General features: G+C 39.7%; 1 protein-coding gene across 14 annotated transcripts in view; it reads left to right on the top strand.

The window, feature by feature from the left end:
* FAM184A (family with sequence similarity 184 member A) overlaps nucleotides 1–22,885 on the top strand; it is a 78,458-nt gene that overhangs the window by 12,696 nt on the left and 42,877 nt on the right. For all 14 annotated transcript variants that reach the window (XM_070417579.1, XM_070417578.1, XM_070417573.1 and 11 more), the window contains exons 2-5: nucleotides 16,353–17,207; nucleotides 17,935–18,070; nucleotides 19,928–20,109; nucleotides 22,498–22,695. In XM_070417579.1, the coding sequence (XP_070273680.1) occupies nucleotides 16,353–17,207; nucleotides 17,935–18,070; nucleotides 19,928–20,109; nucleotides 22,498–22,695 (1,371 nt within the window). The remainder of the gene's footprint in view (nucleotides 1–16,352; nucleotides 17,208–17,934; nucleotides 18,071–19,927; nucleotides 20,110–22,497; nucleotides 22,696–22,885) is intronic.

Here is a 22,885-nt window from a genome sequence, read left to right as displayed (position 1 = left end):
AAGGATATATGCACCCCTATGTTCATAGCTGCACAATTTACAATAGCTAAGATTTGGAAACAGCCTAAGTGTCCATCAGCAGATGAGTGGATTAGAAAACTATGGGACATCTACACAATGGAATACTACGCTACTATAAAAAAGAAGGAATTCTTACCATTTTGTAACAGCATGGATAGAACTGGAGAGCATTATGCTAAGTGAAATAAGCCAGTCAGTGAAAGATAAATATCACATGATCTCACTCATTTGTGAAATATAGTGAACAACATAAACTGATGAACAAAAATAGAACTAGAGTCATAGAAGCATCCAACAGATTGTATAACCTTTAGGGAAGGCAGGGAGTGAGGGGGTAAGAGAACAGCCAAAGAACTTGTATGCATGCATATGAGCATAACTAATGGACACAGATGGGGTGGGGGGTGAGGGCATGTGCTAGGAGCTGTTGGTGGCCAGGGAGAGGTCAATTGGGGAAAAAGGAGACTTATGTAATACTTTAAACATTAAAGAATTTTTTTAAAAGGTTATATATCAAACAAGAATTGTCTTTTTGTTGAAAACATTAAAATATGCTTTTCTGGCAAACAATACTTGTGGATGAGAGTAGATATATAAAATTCAGTATAGCCAGCTCTCAATAATAAAGCATTTATAATGATAATCATGTGAAGTATTGATAGATACTGGTATGGTGCTTTGTTTATGATAAGTGCTGAATAATTCTCATGCCTGACAGAATGTTTACTTATCATGGTTAGAATTGGGTGCACAGCATCTTGCTTCAAGTAATGTCTTTAGTCATGACCTAATTCAAACATAGATTGGAATGAAAGGATGAAAAAACTTAAATAATTGCAATAAGTAAAGAGGATATTAGAAATACGCTTTTAAAGCTGGAGACCAAATCCTAGGAAATGGTTTTGTTGGATATGATGGTTTCTGAAGTTGAACTATCAGAATAAATGGGAAAATTAACTGTGGGCGTTTATCATTGGCAAAAAAAAAAAAATTGTTTGGGAATGAGAGTTTCAGTAAAGGGAAAGAAAAATATGCAGAATGTTAGAAGTTACACTATAATGGTGTGCACTTTGGATATTGTCACCACTGAGCCACTTGCCAGTGTTTCACTTGTTGGAATAATAAGCAAGAGGACCATAATTTCAAGGACTTTGGTGATTACTTCCAAGATTTTGGATCTTTGCTTTAGTGGTAAGAGTGTATATGTGAGTATTTGGGTAGCAGCTTTTGTTGGTTTCAAGTTATGCTACGTTAATTTTTAACCATATAGTGGAAGAAATTTCAGTCTGATTAAGTTCTTATTTTTATCCTTTTAGACTCTTGGAAAGAGGGGTAGGTAGATAGTTACATAAGGGGTGGTTGTGTCATGAAGGAAGATACACAAATCTTGGAGGTTAGCAATCTTGTAGTTTAAACACTGGATGTATATGATAGTTTTGCTCTTCTGTTTTTGTCTCTTGGCTTCATTTTATCACAATGTAAATGCTCAGGATGTGCGATTGCCCAAATTTATATCACTCTGAAAAGGAAGGAAGTTCTAGTAGATTATATGAATATGAATAGCTTTAGTTTGGGAGGTAGTTGAAGATTTAGTGATGGAGCTGATAAACTGACTGCATGGTAGAACCTTGGTCCAGTAGCCGGTTACTTTAATGCCTAATGCCAAGTGATGTCCTTGAATAAGACAAGAGATTTATTCTGGTGAGCATAAAATGTTACTGTGGGATGGAGAACCCTAATTAATTTTAGGAAACTTCTGTCCATTTCATCTTTTAAGACTGTCATCTGTACCTGGATATCTGCCATCACCTCAAATGCCACATGTCCAAAACGGAATTAATCATCTTCTCCATCAGACATCTCTCACATGCCAAAGAATTAAGAAACAACCCCCAAAAAAACCTACTTTCCTTTCTCAATTCTAGCATTTCAGTCTGACCCTACCCTCCTTTTAAAGTGGAACTTTGCAATTAAATCTTTTTCTTTTTTTCTTTTCTGTTTTTCTCTCTTAAGTAGTTTTATTTTTTTCTTTGAAATATCCTTTAGGTTTTCATTTTCATTTTCCCAGGTAAGAATCAATGTAGACCTTGTTTTGGTAGTCTCCTTACTTTCATGCTCTCCTTATTTCAGCTTATCTTGCTTCGTGGTATGATTCTATTAATACATGTAATCCTGTGCCTAGGGACTCATTTTCTCTTTGTTGTCCACTAGATCGAATCTAAAGTCCTCTGTATGTTTTTGCTTGTTTGCCTGTTTGTGGGGTAAGGAGCTTCCAGGGCTTAAGCACCTATATTAAAATTTTCTACAGAAAGAGAGCCAGTAGCAGAGATGAATGGGTGGATGGATGGATGGATGGATGGATGGATAAATGGTAGATATTGTTACGTTAATTAAGCAAGGAGGCCATTAGGCCGAGGTGGCTCTGATGCCATGGCAGCCTATGTAAGCAAACTAAAATCTTAACCTGAAAGTGCCTCAAAGATACAAAATCTAAACGTAAGGACAACCAGTCACAGGCTATAACCAACTAGGCTGTAAGCTATAAACAATCAAATAATTTCCTTGTTTTGCTTCCACCTCTCCTCTGTAAGTCTCATCTGGCTCCTGTCAGTGGACCATTTCTAATCACTCTCCATACCAGTGATTACTGGGTGCTGCCAGTTTCTAATCAATTTTTGCTCAAATAAACTCTTAAAATCTTATGCCTCAGTTTTTCATTTAGCAATATGTCATGGAATATATAAATATGATTTATTATAAGGTATTGGCTCACATGATGATGGAGGCTAAAAAGTCCCAAGAATTAGGTTGCCATCACTAGTCATTAGGGAAATACAAATGAAAACCACACAAGATGCTACTTCACACCCACTAGGATGGTTATAATGATAATGTTTTTTAAAGAATAAAAAAGTATTGGTGAAGATATGGAGAACTTGGAGCCTCATACATTGCTGGTGGGATTGTAAAATGATGCAGCCACATTGGAAAATCGTTTTTTCAGTATCTCAGTAGGTTAACAAGCATAGATGTACCAAATGACTCATCAATTCTGAACTGTGCCCAGCATGGCCAGTGGTGAACCTGAGGAGGGGCAGTGAAGGATTAAAGAAAACAGACAAGAGAATATAGTCAGGGTCAGGTGGATCACTGTACCTGGAAGAGGACACAGTGACACGACCTGTAAGCCGAAGCTTTATTTTATAGTCAGATCACACAAAGCAAAACAAGGGAGTGGTCAAGATGTTTACAATGTTCTTTCGGGTTTCAAATCTACTTCTTTCATGTTGTTGCAATTCTCTGAACTCTATCAAGCTTTGTTTTGCAGCACTTGCTGCACCTCCCGCAGCCCACATCCCTCAGCTACCTAGGACTACAAGGTTGGACTCTAAGGTCAAGCTTACATACAACCATAGCCTTTGTGCTGGGAGGGCTCTGCCTTCCAAGCTGGGACTTGTATGTGGCTTTGCCACAAGAGGACTGTGCCCTCTCATCAGTCCAAACGCTGTAGCTACTCTCCACAAATTCTACTTGAATTGAAAATATGTCCGTGTAAAAACTTATACAAAAACATTCTTAGCAGGATTCTTTATAATAGCTATTATTTGTAATATCTATCCAACTGATGAATGGGTAAACAGAATGTAGTATATTCATATAATGGAATATTGTCAGCTCTACAAAGGAGTGAAGTACTCATATTATCCATGGGGTGCTTGCCCTCTGCGTCTCCACCTGTTACCAGTGGAAGTGGAGTTCTTGCCATGTCATAAGGAAAGGAATTTCCTGAGATTTGCATGGGAGGATGACCATTGAAACAAATTTATTGATTAAAGTCATCTCCTCTGCCCTACACTTTGGAAAATCTGGATTATTGTATGTAATTGCCAAGCTAACATGCTCTATTTTATTGTAATTCGCTCATTTACCTTAACTTCCCTTTCAAGGTTACATACAGTATTTTCTTTAAAATTTCCTGTAAAAAAATGGAGATGGAATAGTAGAAAGAGGAATATGTATATTTTTGGTCATTAAATTAAATATGATTTTTTTTTCTCTAAAGAATTCTAATATTGACAACTTTAAAGCTCTTTCCTAGAATTTCATTACCTTTCTTAACTTCAGATTCTTTCAGAATGGCACTGATATTTTCTCAGTAGGGAGCCCAGCATAATATTTATCTCATTAAACTATATGTAGTTCCTGCAGAGAAGTAGATTGAGACCTGAAAATGTTTTCACCATAGGAAATAACAACAAAAAACATTTCAAAAACACAGAGTAACTTCTCTTAGAATTTAATAGGGTTTACCGCTGTTATATTTTAGAATTCTTATTCTTATAAAATAGGTTAGAAGGTATTTCTTCTTTTTGATTACTGAATTAATTTTATAGACCCCTATCTTCGTATTTAAGTAAAGCAGTAGGTGGTTCTTAATCCTTTTTCCACCCAGTCAATCCTCTTGGTAGTTGTGTGGGTGGCCATCATAATGGGAGAGAGGATTGAATATGTAGTTTTTTAAAAGGCCACTTGGTGATTCTTACATTACCTCTTACCCCTGTGTCAAATTGAGGATGGCTACCAAGGTATCAAAAGTTATTAATGGCTCTAGCCAGTTTGGCTCAGTAGATAGAGTGTTGGCCTGTAGACCAAAGTGTTCGATTTCAGTCAAGGGCACGTACCTTGGTTGCAGGCTCCTCCTTGGCCTGGACCCTGGTTGGGGCTCCTGCAGGAAGCAACCAATCCATGTGTTTCTCTCAAATCAAAGTTTCTGTCTGTCTTTCCCTCTCTCTTCTACTCTCTCTAAAAATCAATCGAAAAATATCCTTTGTTAATTGGGCAGAAAAATGGTTACGCCCAATTAGTCTTAGAGAAAATTAGAGAGATTTGGGGTGATGTATTTTTAGAGGTACCTGATCAGATAGGAACTAAGAGCAGAACTATAGACCTGGGAGTCAAGGCCCCTGAGTTACATCTGCTCCATCCCAGTATGTCTGAAACAGCAATCACCATGGGGGCTGCAGAGTGTCGGTCATGTGAGTAACCTCAGTTAGCAGGTGCTATAAAGGCCTGCTATGACTCATGAGGCCTGAGTCCTGGTTGAAGATAGAATGAAATTTGTAGAAGTACATAACCTCCTGATAGACTGAACAGCTGAGAGAGGGTATCTCTCCTCCTGCTTTGAATCAACCACCAGATTCCCTGGCCATGTCTAACCTACTAATTCACTCAGGTGTCATCTCTCCCTGCCAAAGTTTTTGTTAGGAATCTCAAGGCTGTTTCCCAAGTTATTTTGATGCTGTTTCCCAAGTTATTTGATGCCTTTATAGTCTAACCTCATCCAATATATCCTCCACTGTGCAACCAGAATTTTAATTTCTAAAATGCAAGTGTTATTGGAGAAATTAGTGGGCTTTTCCTGTTGCCTGTGGGAGTGTGGTTCTTGGGGTACCACTAAAATAAGCATTTTCAGAAGCCCCCACAGGAGAATGAGATGTGGTAAAAGACTTTATTTGTGTGGAGTTACATTACTCAGGTTTCAAAGTCCCATGCCCCTTAACCCCATCCTGGAAAAGGTGCAGCTGGGTTCCAGTAGAGCAGTGATGGCGAACCTATGACACGCGTGTCAGAGGTGACACGCAAACTCATTTTTTGGTTGATTTTTCTTTGTTAAATGGCATTTAAATATATAAAATAAATATCAAAAATATAAGTCTTTGTTTTACTATGGTTGCAAATATCAAAAAATTTCTATATGTGACACGGCACCAGAGTTTAGTTAGGGTTTTTCAAAATGCTGACACGCCGAGCTCAAAAGGTTCACCATCACTGCAGTAGAGCCAAAAGCAGTGCCAATGTCCAGAACTTCCGTTCCATGTTGCAGCCAGGTCCAGGACATTCAGTCCAGATTCAATCCATAAATCCATTGTAAGGAGTCCACATGGCCATGGGCCACATGAGTGATGCAGGGGAGTGTACCTCCTGCAACAGAAATCCCAAGAGAGCTAGAGGGCCAAGAGCCAAGAGAGAGAACTCCCGTTGTCTAGGAGTCAAATATTCAGGTTTCGTTTCCTTGCAGTGGCCACACCTGTTCTGGCCACTGACTTGCTTCCAGGTGTGACTGAGAGATATGTGCCTTCCCACGTCACTCAGAACTTACTGGGCATGCGTCTAAGCTGCCTTTGTCCAGTCCCTTCCCCTGTCTATCAGCCAACAGACTTGGAGAATGTTAACTACAACTTCATGGCAAAGCTGTATAAATGGCATGCTATATTATCTAGTCTTCCCTTTCCTCCTTTCCTATTAAATAATAACCAGGTTATTACAATGGTATCACAAGTGGGATTAAGTTAATTCTCTGTTTAAAATCATTTGCTGATTCTGTTTATTGATTTTAGTAAAGGGTACTGTATGCTGCTATCTTAACTCTTGATTGATTTATTATATACTAGAGGCCCAGTGCACGAAATTCATGCACTGGCAGAGTCCCTAGCTCTCAGCCAGGACCTCCCTCTCTTCCCCCAGCTGCCTGCCACCGCTGCTGGCTGGGGCCTCCCTCCTTCCCCAGGCTGGCCCCGCCCCCTGGTCGAACTCCCTGATGAAATCCTGGTCGAGGGGACAATTTGCATACTATGCTTTTATTATATAGGATGATATTATACTTATTTATTACTAGAGGCCCGATGCATGAAATTCGTGCAAGGGGCTTGGCTCTCGCAGCCCCAGCTTCGTCCGGAAGGTCGTCCAGAAGGTTGTTCGGCTATCTGGTCTAATTAGCATATTATACTTTTATTATTATAGATATTAAGAAAACTCAATGTGTAGAAATTCAGCTTCTCCGAGAGTTTTACACAAAGCCTCTGTCAGCACAGCCTGTGTAACTGGTCTCTGTAAGCTGGTGCTGCTTCCTGTTCCGTCGGCGGTGGTATGTTTGTTGATTCATTCGTTGAAAGTAGTTTTAGGCTTAGGTAGGACAGGTACAACTTTGAAGGCCACAAAAAGGATGTTGGCTTTTTCCCCTGTATGCATATGATCAAAACTATTTAGGGTTGTAAGCAAGAGTTATGTTACATTTTATATTTTGGCTGTTGGGTGAGGAATGGATTGCGGCACAGCTCCAGTGGAGCAGGGTGATCAGTTGGATCTCCACTGCAGTGGCCCTGGCCCTACAGCCAGAGACGGTTGGTGGATGGTGGCCTTGCCTCAGGTGGTCACAATGGAGATGGAGAGGTGTGCAGAGGTTCATGACCTATTTTGGAAGTGTAACTGATAGGACCTAAAAATGGCTTTGTGTCAGGGGTGAAGGAAACAGTAGAGGAAGAACTCTTAGGTGACACATTTGTATATTTTCATTCTTTAACAGCACATTTAGGTGTGAAAGGAGGAAATGAGAAAATTAGAATATAGGTGTCTATATCCAAAATAGATAATTAAAATTATTTTAAGTCTTTGAATTATGCGTGAGTTAGGTAGCTGATGTCAGGGATTGGAAGGGAGTACGTGACTTGGAGAAGATAAGCGCTAGTCAAAGGCTGAGGTAGTAGAGGCCTCAGGAGATATTCAGAGAGGCCGGATCCCAGCTCAGGACCTGAGTCTCATGCTTAGTTACTGGTATCTGGGAACCAGGTCCTCCGATGGCCACTGGTTCTGAAGCCTCTGACTTTTCAAGGAGGATGTCTCACCAGATTCTATTATATAAATTCCATAGGAAAATCTTATCCCAATCCTACCTGACTGACCTTATTATTTCGCTGACATCCACGCTCTTATGAAGCCAATAACAAGATAACACATTATAGCCCTCCCATTCCAACTCCACCCATCAGTCCAAGGGCAGGATGTTCTTACCAATAAAGATTCTACAGCCCTGTGGATGCTCTGATGGACCAGGTAACTGTTGTCATGCATTTGCTCTTCTTCATTTCTCTTAATTTCTGTTCCACATTCCTGGCAGAGGCACAGGATCAGGGTATGTAAGAGCAGGGCTGGGGTCTGGTATGGCCTCTCCCAAATACTGGAGAAATGGCAGTCATTATGGCTGCCCTGACTTGATTTGTGGTGCAGGGAATTCATACTTTTGTTGCCCTGCCTCTTAAAGTTGGAGGCGGGAAAGCCATAGAAGAATGGGCTGCCCGCCTGGGCTTCCTGAAAAGAAGGTACCAGTCACCTGCTGGGACCTTACACTGGCTTCATCATCCTTCTTCCTGGCTGAGGACGCTTCACTCTCCATCTTGTTTCAGCGGCATAGGAACTCTGGAATATTCTTATCCTCTTGTTTTGATTATCTGATAGAGAACCTTCTATTTTTTACCAGTAAAGAAGGAGTTAATTGTCTGCTTGATCCAACTGATAACCTGGGGGCTTAACTGCTCTTAACAAACTTGGAAACAGCCTATCAGACCCTCATTTTACCCCTGCTTTTCCAGCACTGTGCTGGACAAATCAATTTGCTTAATTATCAGTAGCATTTCTCTCTCTCCGTTCTTGACAAATCACTTCCTATTTCTACGTCTGGTTTCTCTGGCCTTGAACTCTTTGCTTTGTATAAGGACACAACTTAGACATCCCTGCTCCTTCCTGCTCTTTGGCATCTGGTCTCTTCTATTCCTTGTGAGCAAGAGGTTCAGGGGTTAATAATTATGTTCTTCCTTAATAATAAAATACTTCACTTATCCACTCTTCCTAATGGCTTCATAGCACTCTTGATTCATAATAGTGGTTGATTTTTCAAGATGCATCTTGAAAAAACAGTCAAACTACGATACACAATTGACTTTAAGATGCATCCTAATTTAAGAGATGTTTAAATGTGAAAAAATATGTCTTAGATTCATTGTCCAGCACCACTGTTATCATACAAACAGAAAAATGTGTATGGATTCTAAGTTTCCTAAAATTCCTAGAGAGACCCACTTCCCATTTAAATTGCAGGGATAAAATTTGTCACCAGGAACTTCGGCTTCCCCTGGCCTCACCCTCTCTGTTCAGGATTATCTGGCCACACCAGCCACTGAAATCATTCCTGTCTCGTCCCTGATCCCAGGTTACTTTCCTCACAGCTCTCTATAACATCCTTTGTCTGTCAAGCCTTCCTGCCTACAGCAGTCTTCATCCAGTCATCTCTACTGACAACTTCTTATGCTCTGCATAGTATTCTGTACTCTACACTTAGCATATATTATCTAAAATTATCTATCATTATTTTGTATGTTTTATTTTAAGCAGTCCTATTTAAGTAAGTTCTATTAAGTAAGAACATTTATACTTTTCTTTGTCAGAATGCATTTTAAAAAGTACTGAGCACATGGTAAGGCATTCACTATGTTTGTTGATTAATTTTTTGTTGTTAAATTTAGTAGCCAAATCTCATTGCATGGACCCTCAACAAGTCTTATAAGAAGAATTCTGTTTGCTATTTTAGAAGTCAAGTTAAATCTTCTGGGGAAACAGATGTATTCTACATCACCATAGAGGAAAATATCTACCTCCAATGTTGTTGGACCTTTTAAATATTTTTCAAAAAGACTTTTTCAACAATTATTATAGAAACTCAGAGAGAGCAAACCTATCTTTAAAGAAAATTTCCAAAGCAATTAGGTTTTAAAGCTCTCTTTAAATTAGAGTTTTATAGTGCCCTTGGCTTAAATAAATTCAAATGAGCATTTTGTTGTTGTTGCTAACTGCCTTGTAAATGTTTCATTTGGACATATGTCTGTTGCTGGAATTAATTTGATTACATAATGTGTGATGAACAGCCTTTGTTTTTTTGGTTTTTGTTTTTGTTGTTGTTTTCGTTCTAACTTAAAAGAAAAGAAACTGTACCAAGAAATGAAGAAAAATGGAAGTAATTCATTGCCAGGACTAAATGACTCTGCATGGGTAGCATCTGTTCCCCTCCCTCTCGCCTTGAACTTTAGATCTTCAGTGCATCTCCCTAGTAGGCCTAATTTTACAATCATTTAAATAAGTATAGGGCTGAGCATTTTGTGAGAATAGAGGTTAAGAGGGTTGACATCTCATATCATATTATAAAAGACTGTTGAAGTCCTCTTTATATATTCAACCTGCCAGTTGCCTTGTTTTTCTCAGCACTCTCACAGCCTCTTAAAAATTCCCTCCGTAGTTATGAGCAGTTTAAGCCCAGTTTTAGCTTACAGTCTCCACTCAAGAAAAGAAAGGTGGACGATTCCATCATCACTGAAGGAGAAACAGTTTTAACATGCCCTTATATTGTAAGGATGCTATAGTGTACAGGCTCCAAAAGGTGGACCATTCCATAGAAACATTAGAGTCCCTAAGCAAGCTATTCAGTAATCTTTTGGTGACTAGCTCAACTAGAAGAACTGAGGGTTTAATAAGAAAAATCGAATTATGAAAACATATTCTTCTTTTATTTAAAATGTACCAGGTCTTTAAAAAAATGGCATCTGAGTTTGCTCTTTTACTACTTTATAAGTTCCCTTGTGTCTCAGTGTAGTGTATATGTAGTCTAAGGGGGGGGGGGGGGTGACTCACTCTCTCTCTCTCTCTCTCTCTCTAGTTGGCCTACATGTTTATCTGTTCCAGACATTGATCAGAAAGAGAAAGTGAGTAAGTGTCCAGAATTTTCAAATGCACAAAAAATAAACATTGAGACCGGTAGGAAAAGGACCGCCTGGAGGAGCAGTGCTGAGAGGGTCTGCTTGCGATTGCTGTGGGGTGGAGTCTGCCATGAGTTAGAGGCACACATACTGGGAAGGCTGAGGCTGGCCTCGCCTGGGTTAGTAGCGTCATTTATGGCTGTTGGCTCCTGTGCTCTGGGAAGATCTCATCTCCCTGCTATGGAGGAGTATGAAGCAATCAGACAGGAGTTGCCCTCCTTCCCTCAAATCTCAGTCTTTCTCCTTTCTCTCTCAGGAGGAATTTTTCTTTTCTCTCAGCCAACACCAGACTTTCCACTTGTATGGAAATCGGGCAATCCTGGCCTCAAATTTTCTCCATGACTTTGCTTCAACAGTGAACCCTTCCTGGGATTGAAATTTCAGTCCGTCTTCACTTACTTACTTACTTACTTACTTACGTTAATCCTCACGCGAGGATATTTTTTCTTTTTCTTTTCTTTTATTTTTATTTTTTTTATAGAGAGTGGACGGGAGGGGAGGAGGGAGGAGAAAAAAATATTGACATCCTGTGCATGGGACAATGCTCAACCAACTGAGCCACACTAGCCAGAGCTTGATTCATTTTTTTTTTTTAGCACTGTTAATCATGTAAAAAGGTTGAATGTTTTCTGATTATAACAGTAACATACATTTATTATAGAAGGTTTAAAAATACTGAATATTCTCAGTTAAAAGTTATATATTTCTTTACACATCTTTAAAGATGTATCTGTACACATGCACCCTTTTCCCCTCTATAAGATTCCCTCTATATCTGAATGATTGTATTTAACATTGTGTATTTGCCTTATATTAGAAGCTCTTCCTTATATTATGAGATATTCTTCAAAATGAGATGTGTTTTTTAATGGTTTCATGACATTACATTGTATGAAGGTAGCATCATTTATTCAATGATTCCCTTATCTTAGCAATGTTAAACCTATTAAAATATTTAAAGCTAATATAACACATACTTTTCAGTGAATATACTTTATTGCTAATGGGTTAGATTTTAGTGGGAACATATATATGTATTGCCAATGTATCAGTCAGCTCGATCTACATAACAAATCATCATAGACATTCCCACTGTGCCCACGCATGGCAGAGAAAGAGAGAGGATGCAAGCTCTCTGGTATCTCTTCTTATAAAGGCACGAATCCCACCAAGAAGGCCCACCCTCATGACCTTGCCTAAACTGAATTACCTCCCAAAGACCCCTTTTCCAAATACCATCATATTGGAGATTAGGGTTTGAACATATGAATTTGTGTGTGTGTCGGGGGGTGGTGGGTGGGGGGGAGGGTTTGTAGGAAAGGACACAATTCAGTCCATAGCAGCCAATAATGAGAACTATTTCAGAAACTATTTGTTTTTACCTGAGTGACATTTTTAAAACTGGAAGCTAGAATTCTTCTCATTTTATCTGTGGGTAAGATTATATGGAAATTTCATAGAAAAAGTAAAAATTACTATTGCTTATTCACCCTGGAATCTGTAGCTAAATTATACATTATTGGAATAAAGTGGAACCCTGAAATTGCTGCAATGATTGTACTATCCCATTCCATGAATGGTCGTAGTCCCAGACAACTGTAAATGACTCTTAGTGTCTTTTAAAATAGTTTATGAAAACAAACATTAGGGAGTTTCCTTTTCTTATGTGGAAATAGTAGCCAATTTTATAGATGATTATGATCCCTTACTGTAAAATTAGTCTCATTCTCTCTATAAGTAAATTATGCAATGATAAGGAAGCCTTACCATCTTATAGTGCTTTATATTTTTCAAAAAAGTTTTATGTAACATTATTCTAAAAATTTCAAAGATAGGTTGATCTTTTAACAACGTCACTAGAATAGAATAAATATGATCCTTTTTTAACATTGAGAAACGTGAAGCTTGGAGAAATTATTTCACTTAGGTCTTAATCCAGTTTGTATCACTTTTGCTACTTCAAGTCATATATGCAATGTGTTGAAAGAATATAGAACATTTATATTACCTTGATCTGAGAAACAGTGATTAATCAGAGAAAGGTACTATGGTTACCTTTGTAATTATTTAGAAAAGTGAACAGTTGAGGATACTACCTTTAATAAAGGTTCACTTGAAAATTTATATATAGCATTCTTTTTCTAAAATATATTTTTATTGATTTCAGAGAGAGGAAGGGAGAGGGAGAGAGAGAGAAAAACATCAATGATGAGAGAGAATCATGGATTGGCTGCCTCCTGCATGTCCCCCACTGGGGATCAAGCCTGCAACCCGGACATGTGCCCTGACCGGGAATCGAACCGTGACCTCCTGGTTCCTAGGTTGACACTCATCCACTGAGCCACGCTGGCTGGGCTATAGCATTTTTATTTTAATATAATATAATTAAATAGTGATGTATTTCAAAAGGTCATTTACAAGAGCACTACTGATTTTTATTGTTTGTCACCCTTTTATTGTTACTTTTTATGTTTTTAGAAATTTAACATTTTTTTCATGGAAGAAATATTAATATATGACCACTATGATATTGTATTTCTTTTATATAATACACTTTTAAATCATATAATTGGTTTTTCCAGTGTGTGAGTTGTAGTGGTCTAGTAAACAGAGTTGATGCAAATTGAGATTTTAAAATTTATTTTTGGCGACCAGTTTTATCTGATAGGATGGCTTGTCTATGTATAGATCAGAACAGAAGTCGGTAATAAGGTCTTTGCCACAGCTACTCAGTTCTGCTGTTAGAGTGGGAAACAGCTGTAGGCAACACAGTAGTCCCCCTTATCCGGTTTCCTTTTCTGAGATTTCAGTTACCTATGGTTAACCAAGTCCAGAAATAATAAATGGAAATAAATAATTCATAAGTTTTAAATTATGCGCCACTGTGAGTAGCCTGATGAAATCTCGTGTCATCCCGTCCCACTCCAAGCTGTCCGGGATGTGCATCATCCCTTTGTCCAGTTCATCCATGCTGTACATCCGGCACCATAAATTATTTTGAGAGAGAGACCACATTCACACAATGTTTATTACAGTCTATTATTATAATTGTTCTATATTATTATTGTTGTTCATCTTTTACTATGCCCAATTTATAAATTAAACTTTATCATAGGTAGGTATGTATAGGAAAAAACATTGTGTATATGGGGTTCAGGACTATCTGCAGTTTCAGGTACCCACTGGGGGTCTTGGAATGTATTTCCTGTGGATAAGAGGGCGCCGCTGTACATAAATGGATGGGCATAGCTGTGCTCCAATACGGCGTCATTTCAGAGCAGCAGCAGCAGCCACAGTTGGCCTGCAAGCTGTAGCCCGCTGACCCCCGCATTAGAATATAAAGTGAAATAGAGCTCCTCACCATAATGTTTCCCTCTTATTTGTCAGATGTTTTGGTTCCTTTTCTTAAATTATTCTTTCTAACTCAATGCTATAATTCCTACTTCCGTCCTTATTAATTTCACCTTTTATTACTTTTATTCACATTTGTGTATACTACTGTGCTTTTTATACCATCAGCTGCATTTCCAGGCTCTTTAACATCCTTACACAACTTTCCAGCCTGTTTTCAAGACTCCCCCTTCCCAATATTAAATTATTCTAACATTTATTGAGTTTCAGGGATGAGTGTTGTTAAGGGAATGGAAGTGCTGGATATAAAGATAGACTAGACTCCCATGGGTTTGGATGGTCTTGGGTGGTCTGGCAAGACTTATTAAAGGATGCAGGACTTGAGCTGACTCTTGAAAGACTGGGATGAAATTAAATATTAGAAAAAAAATGAAAAGTATTTCAATAAATTACTGACAAGAGAAAGCTCATATATTGCTTCCCTCCCACATTTTATCGCCAATTAGATGGAATTCCACCATGGACTGATCCTTTCCAAGATCATTACGTTGAGCAAAGTGCTGACAGTGTGACTTGTTTTCTCTGGAGATTCCATCCCTTTGGATGATCACTTTCCCCTCCATGTGCTTACTGAATATATAGGCGATGCACACAGACAGGGGCCCAGACCAGCTCTGCTCTGGGCATTCTGTCACACAGACTTCTCTCCGCCGGCCGGCCTGTGTTTTCATAGTGTCCCTGTCTTTTCTGGCCATCAGCATGGTAGGCAGGTCTGGCCCTGGAGAGGGAATAGGAAGCCGTGCAATGTTCCAGGATTTATAAATGTGCAAGTGAAAGGAGTCCTCCACGGGGACCTGTGTTAGCTCACTAGGGACATAACTTGGGATTTGGAATTACGGTAATTAAAGAAAGATAAAGACTATAAATAAGCATTTATTTCCCTTCTGTGCATCTATCTTCCTGTGGACCTCGGAGGAGAAAGACAGATGGGGGTCCTGTCATTCCTCAGTGTCTTTACCTTTGGCCTGAGTAGATCTCACAGAATAGTTACAGCAGGCCAAGCGAGGGCACTGACAGGGGGCTGGGTCTGCAGCAAAGCCCTGTGTGGAGAGGCCTGCAGTGCGCCTTCCTGCTGCAGGTCCAGCAGGTGACAGCCTGGATTCAGCAGTAGGATCAGAGCTACCAGGATAATGTGAAGAGCCAGGTAGTCTGTCTAATTGCCTGGGGTTACATAAGCACTGTTCTCTACCAACACCGCAAGGCTTTTGCATCTTAATTGCAGTGTCTGCTGTGTGATGCTGGGACTCATTTCTAAAGCCAGAGTCAGAGCACATGAAAATGAGCAGAGCCCCAGGGCACTGCCTTTTCGCTTCTGGGTTATTGGATTGTGTGTTCACTCCTCTTTTCTTCAGAAGACAGTGGGCACATCTCTAAGCCTTAAATAACAGTCATGAAGAGTGCGCTGTTGGACCACAGTGGTGTGATGGAGGGTGTCAGGGAACAAAGAGGAAGGGAAGTGTTACTATAAAGGGAACAGATTGTCATTTGGAATGAAGGTTGGGGATGCCTCAAAGGAATCATTAAGACCCAGGACTAAAATGGAAATAAAGGCCTGTACCCGGAACACTTGGCTGTAGGAAACCGCCTGGCTTGGGGGCAGAGGGAAAATGAGGCGATGAGTCAAACTACAGCACTTGATATGTGAGCAGGAAAGTACTAATTAGAATTTCTAAGGAGATCCCTGGGGAGAGAGGAGGATCTGGCTTTAAAAACCATTGGGAATTAGAAAAGGAAATTTCTAAATTTCAAATGTATTAGATATAAACAGGCGAAAGAGGCCTTTGGGAAGGTTTAGGGCCCAGAGCCTCCACTCATGCAAAGCCTCCCTCTAGGCCACCAGTGGCGGGCAGAGACTTTCCATGAGGTTTTCTCCTGATCCCACCACCGCCCCCAGGAAGCTAGGCTGGGACATAGGAAAACTCCCTTCTCATAGATCAGGTGGCCTCCTTTGTCTCTTTCCTCCTCACTGTTTTATCTGTAGTAAAACAGTCTTAATTTTGAGTGTTTTAAAGTCCTAATTAAAAAGTCTTCAGATGCATATTTTAGGATTGTTCTAAGGAAACAATTTGCTAAGTAAATCAATCTATGAGTTCAAAAACAATGCATGACGTTTCAGTATGTAATATTTATCAGTCAGTATGAAGTGCATAGAAAATTATCAATCAGAATGAAAGAATTAACTTCAGGTTAGAAAAAGAAAGAAAGAAAAGTGAGATAAGCAAAAAAAAAAAAAGTGTATGCTCACTGAAATTTTCTCCTTTCTTCTTTCAAACCACGCAGGTAATATATGCTCTGAACACTAAAAATGATGAGCATGAATCTGCGATTCAAGCCCTCAAAGATGCTCACGAAGAAGAAATCCAACAAATTTTTGCTGAAACTAGAGAAAAAATACTACAGTATAAAAGCAAGGTGACAGAGGAGTCAGACCTTAAGAGGAAGATCCAGGTCTTAGAAGCATCCTTAGAGGATCACATGAAAATGAAGCAGCAGGCGTTGGCCGAATTCGAAGCTTACAAGCACAGGGTCGAGGACATGCAGCTTTGTGCAGAAGCCCAGCACGTCCAACGCATAGTAACCATGTCCAGGGAGGTTGAAGAGATTAGAAGGAAGTTTGAAGAAAGATTACGGAGTTTTGGGCAACTCCAAGTACAGTTTGAAAAAGACAAAAGGTTGGCATTGGAAGATTTGCGGACTGCTCACCGACAGGAGATCCAGGAGCTGCTGAAGTCACAGCAGGATCACAGTGCCTCGGTGCATAAGGGGCAGGAGAAGGCGGGGGACCTGCAGGGAGTGGAGGTGGAGACCCTAAACAAAACCCTGGAAGAGCTAAAACTGGAACAGAAGAGGCTAATTGAGGATTATGAAGGCAAGTTGAATAAAGCTCAGTCCTTTTATGAACATGAGCTTGATACCTTGAAAAGATCACAGCTTTTCACAGCAGAAAGCCTGCAGGCTAGCAAAGAAAAGGAAGCCGAGCTTAGAAAAGAATTTCAGGCACAAGAAGCAGTTTTAAGAAAAACCATAGGGAAATTAAGGACAGAGTTACAGATGGTACAGGATGAAGCTGGAAGTCTCCGTGACAAATGCCAAAAGCTTCAGAAGGCCCTTGTTACAGCGGAGAACAGTGTTCAGGTGAGTGGAGAATGTTATTTCCAACACAAGGATTTTCCCCCCGATTTCCTTTTTCTTTTCTATGAGAATACTTCAACTTTTTTTTTCCATTTTGCTTTTTTTCTGTTCCTTTGTGGGAAAAATCAATAAAGGGGTCATTTTTGCTACTCTGTAGTTATTACTATTTCCTACTAGAGCTTCAGGGCCCAAAAGGCCTGAAAAGATATTAAAGATCCAAACAATAATTTTAAATCTTGCTCAGTGTTTTCTACGAAAGGGTTTTATTTAAATAACATGTTAGTATTTTCCATAAGTGCTTTGGGGCTGTTAAAATATTGGGCTCTGAGTTTACTTGTGTTCTCTTTTCCCTTCATTAAAAATGTTTATAAGTGTCACCCACCACAACAGATTGAAAACTTGGTACTGCTAAGTGTGACTTTTGAATAAGAAGTTGTTGGTGCTGCCTGGCCGGTGTGGCTAAGTGGTTGAGTCTCAACCAGGAACCAAGAGGTCAGGGCACATGCCTGGGTTGCAGGCTCGATCCCCAATAAAGGGCGTGTGGGAGGCAGCCATTTGATGATTCTCTCTCAGCACTGATGCTTATACCTCTCTCTCCCTCTCCCTTCCTCTCTCTGAAATCAATAAGAACATATTTTTTTTAAAAAAAGAAGTTGTTGATGCTTATAATTTAATTATTTAGCTTAGCATCATTCTGGCATATTAGTAATGGCTACTTGATCTTTCTTAGGGTCTTCAGAAACAGCTTGACGATGCCAAGCAGGGAGAGATGGCTTTGTTAAGCAAGCACAAGGAAGTGGAAAGTGAGCTGGCAGCAGCCAGAGAGCGTTTGCAACAGCAAGCTTCCGACCTTGTCCTCAAAGCCAGTATGTCTGACCCTCGTCCTTGGTGTATTCCTCAGCAAAAACTAACACTTAAATGTTGATTCAAGACAAAATTCTTCTAATGTTTTGAAATTATTTAGAGTCTATGTTAAAGGACTCTCATATTTTATTCATTAGTCACAAATAAGCAAATGACAACTTAGTTTTAGAAATGGATATTTTTATAGAAAAATTAAGAGTTAGCAATTGTTAAAGCACCCGTAAGCCAGACACTAAAATAAAAATGCAGTTCAAGCCCTGGCCGGTGTGGCCCGTTGGTTGAGTGTGTCCCGTGCCTCAAAGAATCACTAGTTAAATTCCTGGTCAGGAGGCAACCTATTGATGTCTCTCTCTCTCTCTCTCTTTCTCTCTCTCTCTCTCTTTCTCTCTCTTTCTCTCCCTCCCTCTCTTTAAAACCAATTATAAAACACTTTTTAAAAAGTGCACTCTAAGAGGGTTTGTCTATTAAAAACATGTAAAGTATGTAAATTAGTGGAACGATATGTGACTTACAGCACCATCATTTTTACTTATTAATAAGGATCATTTTATGTACTGAAGCTGAGTTGCCCCTTCCGACGTGGCTGTGGTGCTCATTTCCTAGTCCTTATCAGAGGAGGAGGCGACCCATGTCAGTTCTGAAGTTATATTCTGCCCGGGTGTTTAGTGGGCCAGGTGAAACCATTTGAACTAGTTCTTTGCAGATGTTGCCTGATTTAATGGTTCATCAGTGAATCCCAGATTACCCTTTCCCAAAGTAACCGTTTTTTAACCTAGCATGTATAGAAACCATCAGGAGGGCATGTGCAACCTCAGATGCTGGGCCCTAGCCCCAGAGTCTCTGATGCAGTAGGGCTGGGGCAGGGGGGCGGGAGGAGTGAGTTCCAGGTGCTGCTGGTGCAGGGTGCCTTGAGATCTGCCTCAACACATGCTTTTCCATACTTTTTTTTTTCTAATCTCACTCACTCTTTAAAATTTCTTATTAAAGTTATTGGGGTAGCATTCGTTAATAATATTATATAAGTTTCAAGTGTTTAGTTCTATAATACATCATCTGTGTACTGCATTGTGTGTTCACAACCCAAAGTCTGCCTCTGCCACCATATATTTGACCCCCTTTAACCTCTTCAGTCTCTTTTCACCCCCTTCTGGTAACCACCATCCTGTTGTCGGTGAGTGTGTACATTTAATACCTTTCTAACAAGCTACGTGCAAATTGTGCTCAAATAGTCACACTCACTTTTCATCTCTCTCCCCATCCCCCACCCCTTTTTTCTTTACTGTTGTCATTTCACTTTTTCATAACATTGCTGTCTTTATCTGTCTTCTACTCCGCCTTAGTTCTTTATCTGGTGTCTTGTCTAAAACAAATTCCGTTTCAATCAAACTGCTGTCTGCTGTCCTTACTCCCTGCATACAGATATCTTCTTCTTCTTCATGCTAGAATTTGGAAAAAGAAGATATTAGAAAAACAGATTACTCGTTCTGGTGCCATAATCTTGGCACATCCTCCTTTACTTTGTTTCACCCCCCAATACTTTTATTCCCATCCCTGAGGAGTTGCTTCTGCTTCACTTTGTATAGCTTGAAATCTTAAAAAAGTAAGTGGTATAGTCCTGGGTGCAGGGAGCAATATCAGTGCACTTCTTTCTAATTTTTAACATTTTCTACTTGGGTATGAAGTATTCCCATGGCAAATATTTCAATTTTATTTAGTTAAGAAAAAAAAAAAAACTATGTGTACAAGCAGACCATTGACTTCACTTAGGTATCAAACACAACTGTGTCAATAAATATAGACTGTTTTATACCACAGTGCAACAGCTTTTAAATTGGAGCGCTTTTCTTTTGGGGGGGTAGGTCATATTGGAATGCTTCAAGCAACTCAAATGAACCAGGAGGTTACAATTAAAGATCTAGAATCAGAAAAATCAAGGGCCAGTGAGAGATTATCTCGGCTTGAAGAAGAAAGATCTTTTTTGCAAAGCAAAACTCTGAGTCTGGATGAAGAACAGAAGCAGCAGATCCTGGAACTGGAGAAGGTAAAATGAATGGAGGACCCCCTTCCCCAGGGAAGGAGAGGAAGAAAAGTTCAGTTTTCCTCTTTTCAGTCTATTTCTTCACTCCAGTAATTTTGTTCCAGGAAAGAAGGTATAAATCTATACTATCCCATTTGTGTATTTATTCAAAATATTATCAGTAACAATTTATAATGTAAAAATGAAGATATGTAAACCGATTTCAAACTGAATAGACTCTTTTTTTTTTTTAAATATATTTTATTGATTTTTTACAGAGAGGAAGGGAGAGAGATAGAAAGTTAGAAACATCAATGAGAGAGAAACATCGACCAGCTGCCTCCTGCACATCTCCCACTGGGGATGTGCCCGCAACCCAGGTACATGCCCTTGACCGGAATCGAACCCAGGACCCTTCAGTCCGCAGGCCGACGCTCTATCCACTGAGCCAAACCAGTTTCGGCTAACTGAATAGACTCTTATTTGACTGAAATGTACATATGTGGTTAATTGTATTTGGTTTGCTAGGGATGAAACGTATGACCACATATATACCTAGGAAATTTCTATAAAACCAAAAAGGATGCCAAACATCGAGCTCTGAACATTCATATATCAACATATTGAATTTCTAGACTAAACAAGTAAGACATCTCATTTGTAGAGTAGTTCTGAATATGTATCCCAATTTTTCAGTTACCTACAATACCAAGTGGGAGTCCTTGGGCACTCTTTTTCCTTCCCTCAACAACCACGCATATTGGAAAATGTCTGTCCTTGTCCCCGGCTCACCTCCATTCACTCCTTGCCCGTGTGCAGTCTGATTTCTCGTCCTACCACCACACAGAATCTGCATTGGCCGCAACCTGCAGTGGCATCCTGGTTGCTGGGCTTGGCAGAGCGTGTCTTCCCGCGGTACTTACTCCTCTCTGATGTACATTGCCTCTCTTTGGGTGTTTCACGCTCTCTCGTGTGTTCTTCCTATCTCCTGGCCTTGCAGGCTTGTTTGTGAGCTTCCCTTCTCTGTTTGTTCCCTTACCAGTGATGTTCTCTAGCATTTTCATCTCCTTCTACCCGCTCATCAATTTCAATAACATCAGCGACAGCTCCCAACTCTGTTGGTCTAAGTCAGATCTTTTCCCTGAACTTGAATCCTGTGTATCTAACTCCCACTATATCTCACAAACATATCAAGTCACCATGCCTAGAACTTTGTCCCCTCAAAAGGACAAGTAGCACTACAGTCTTTCTAATTTGGTAAATCAGAACCCTGGGTGTCATTTTGATTACTGTTTCCTTAACCCCCTTATCTATTACCAGGGCCCATCGGTTCCACTCCCTCAATGTATTTTTATTCCATCCTCTCCTCTTCATACCCATTCAATGATGCTAGATTTAGGCACCTGTCATTTCGTGTCTGGATTACGGTTACAACCTCCTACCCACTCTCCCTGCCTTGAGTCAGCTCACTAGCCTTCTGCCAAGATGATTGCTTTTGAAAATATATCATTTAATTAAACTTCAATGACTTCTCATTCCTGTCAGAATACTATTCAGAGTTCTTAGCAGAGAATACCCTTTATCATTTGACTCCTGCCTACTTCTGAGCCTCATTCCTGATCACTCCCAGCCTTATATCTTATGTTCTGTCCACACCTAAACGTTGCCACCTGCTTAACTACTTCTCATCTTTCAAAATGCTATAAATGGTTATAAATGCAAGCTTTTGACATCAGATCTAGGTTTGAAATTTTCTCATCTCTAGTTTCCTGATGGGCTTGTAAGAATGTAAAGGAGAGAACATGTAATCATCATCAGCTCAAATGTTTCCTCTTCTGAAAAGCTTGCCCTGATCTCTCTCTCTCCCCCTCTCTTACACACACACACACACACACACACACACACACACACACTTCCCCACCTACCAGGTTAGGCTCCTTTCTTGTATAATCTTACAACATGCGATGCACACTTCTGTCATAGAACTTATGCAGTTATATCACCACTATCTTTTGATTTTTTGTCATTGGACTGTGAATGTGTAAAGGCATATAATTGGCACTCAATAAAATTATATTGAGTAAATGTCATTTGAATGGGTAATGTACATTTTATGTACAACTTTGACATATAGGACGCCTTTCTCTCTTCAGTGTGCAGATGTGCTAATTCACATTTGGTTCTAACCTACTAATAGTCTATTTTATCACTTGCTTTAAAGTTATTTTGCCTGTGCCACCCTGTCATTTTCTCAGAACACCAGTGGGGTATATATTATTCTACGTTCCATAGTCTGAATCCCATGGCACTCAATTCATTCAAGTTCACCTATTTACTGAGTATTCAGAATACTAATAGCAGTGATGAAAAAAGCAGATGCCAATTATTGATGTTTATTTGTTTTAATTTTAGAAAGTAAATGAAGCAAATAAAACTCAGCAAGAATATTATGAGTTGGAGCTAAAAAACCTGCAAAATAGATTGGAAGGGGAGGTGGCTCAATTAAATGAGGCCCATTCTAAGACTTTGGAAGAATTGGCTTGGAAGCACCATATGGCAATTGAGGCTGTCCACAGTAATGCAAGCAGGGATAAGAAAAAACTGCAAATGGTGAGTAAACATGCAATTTAGGTTGGCATTTAAATCCGTGGCGTTCCTGTAATGACCCAATGTGACCTATACTGTGGAGTAATGAGTTGCTTGACCCAATGTGACCTATACTGTGGAGTAATGAGTTGCTTCATTTTGATGGCCGCTGTCTTGTAATCACTCTGTAAATCTTGGTTCAAAGAATAACGTA

The sequence above is a fragment of the Myotis yumanensis genome, unplaced genomic scaffold (assembly GCF_028538775.1).
Source record: "Myotis yumanensis isolate MYYU_CA2020_CCGP unplaced genomic scaffold, mMyoYum1.0.hap1 SCAF_6, whole genome shotgun sequence".
Lineage (NCBI taxonomy): Eukaryota > Metazoa > Chordata > Mammalia > Chiroptera > Vespertilionidae > Myotis > Myotis yumanensis.
This window is presented reverse-complemented; position numbering and strand designations above follow the sequence as displayed.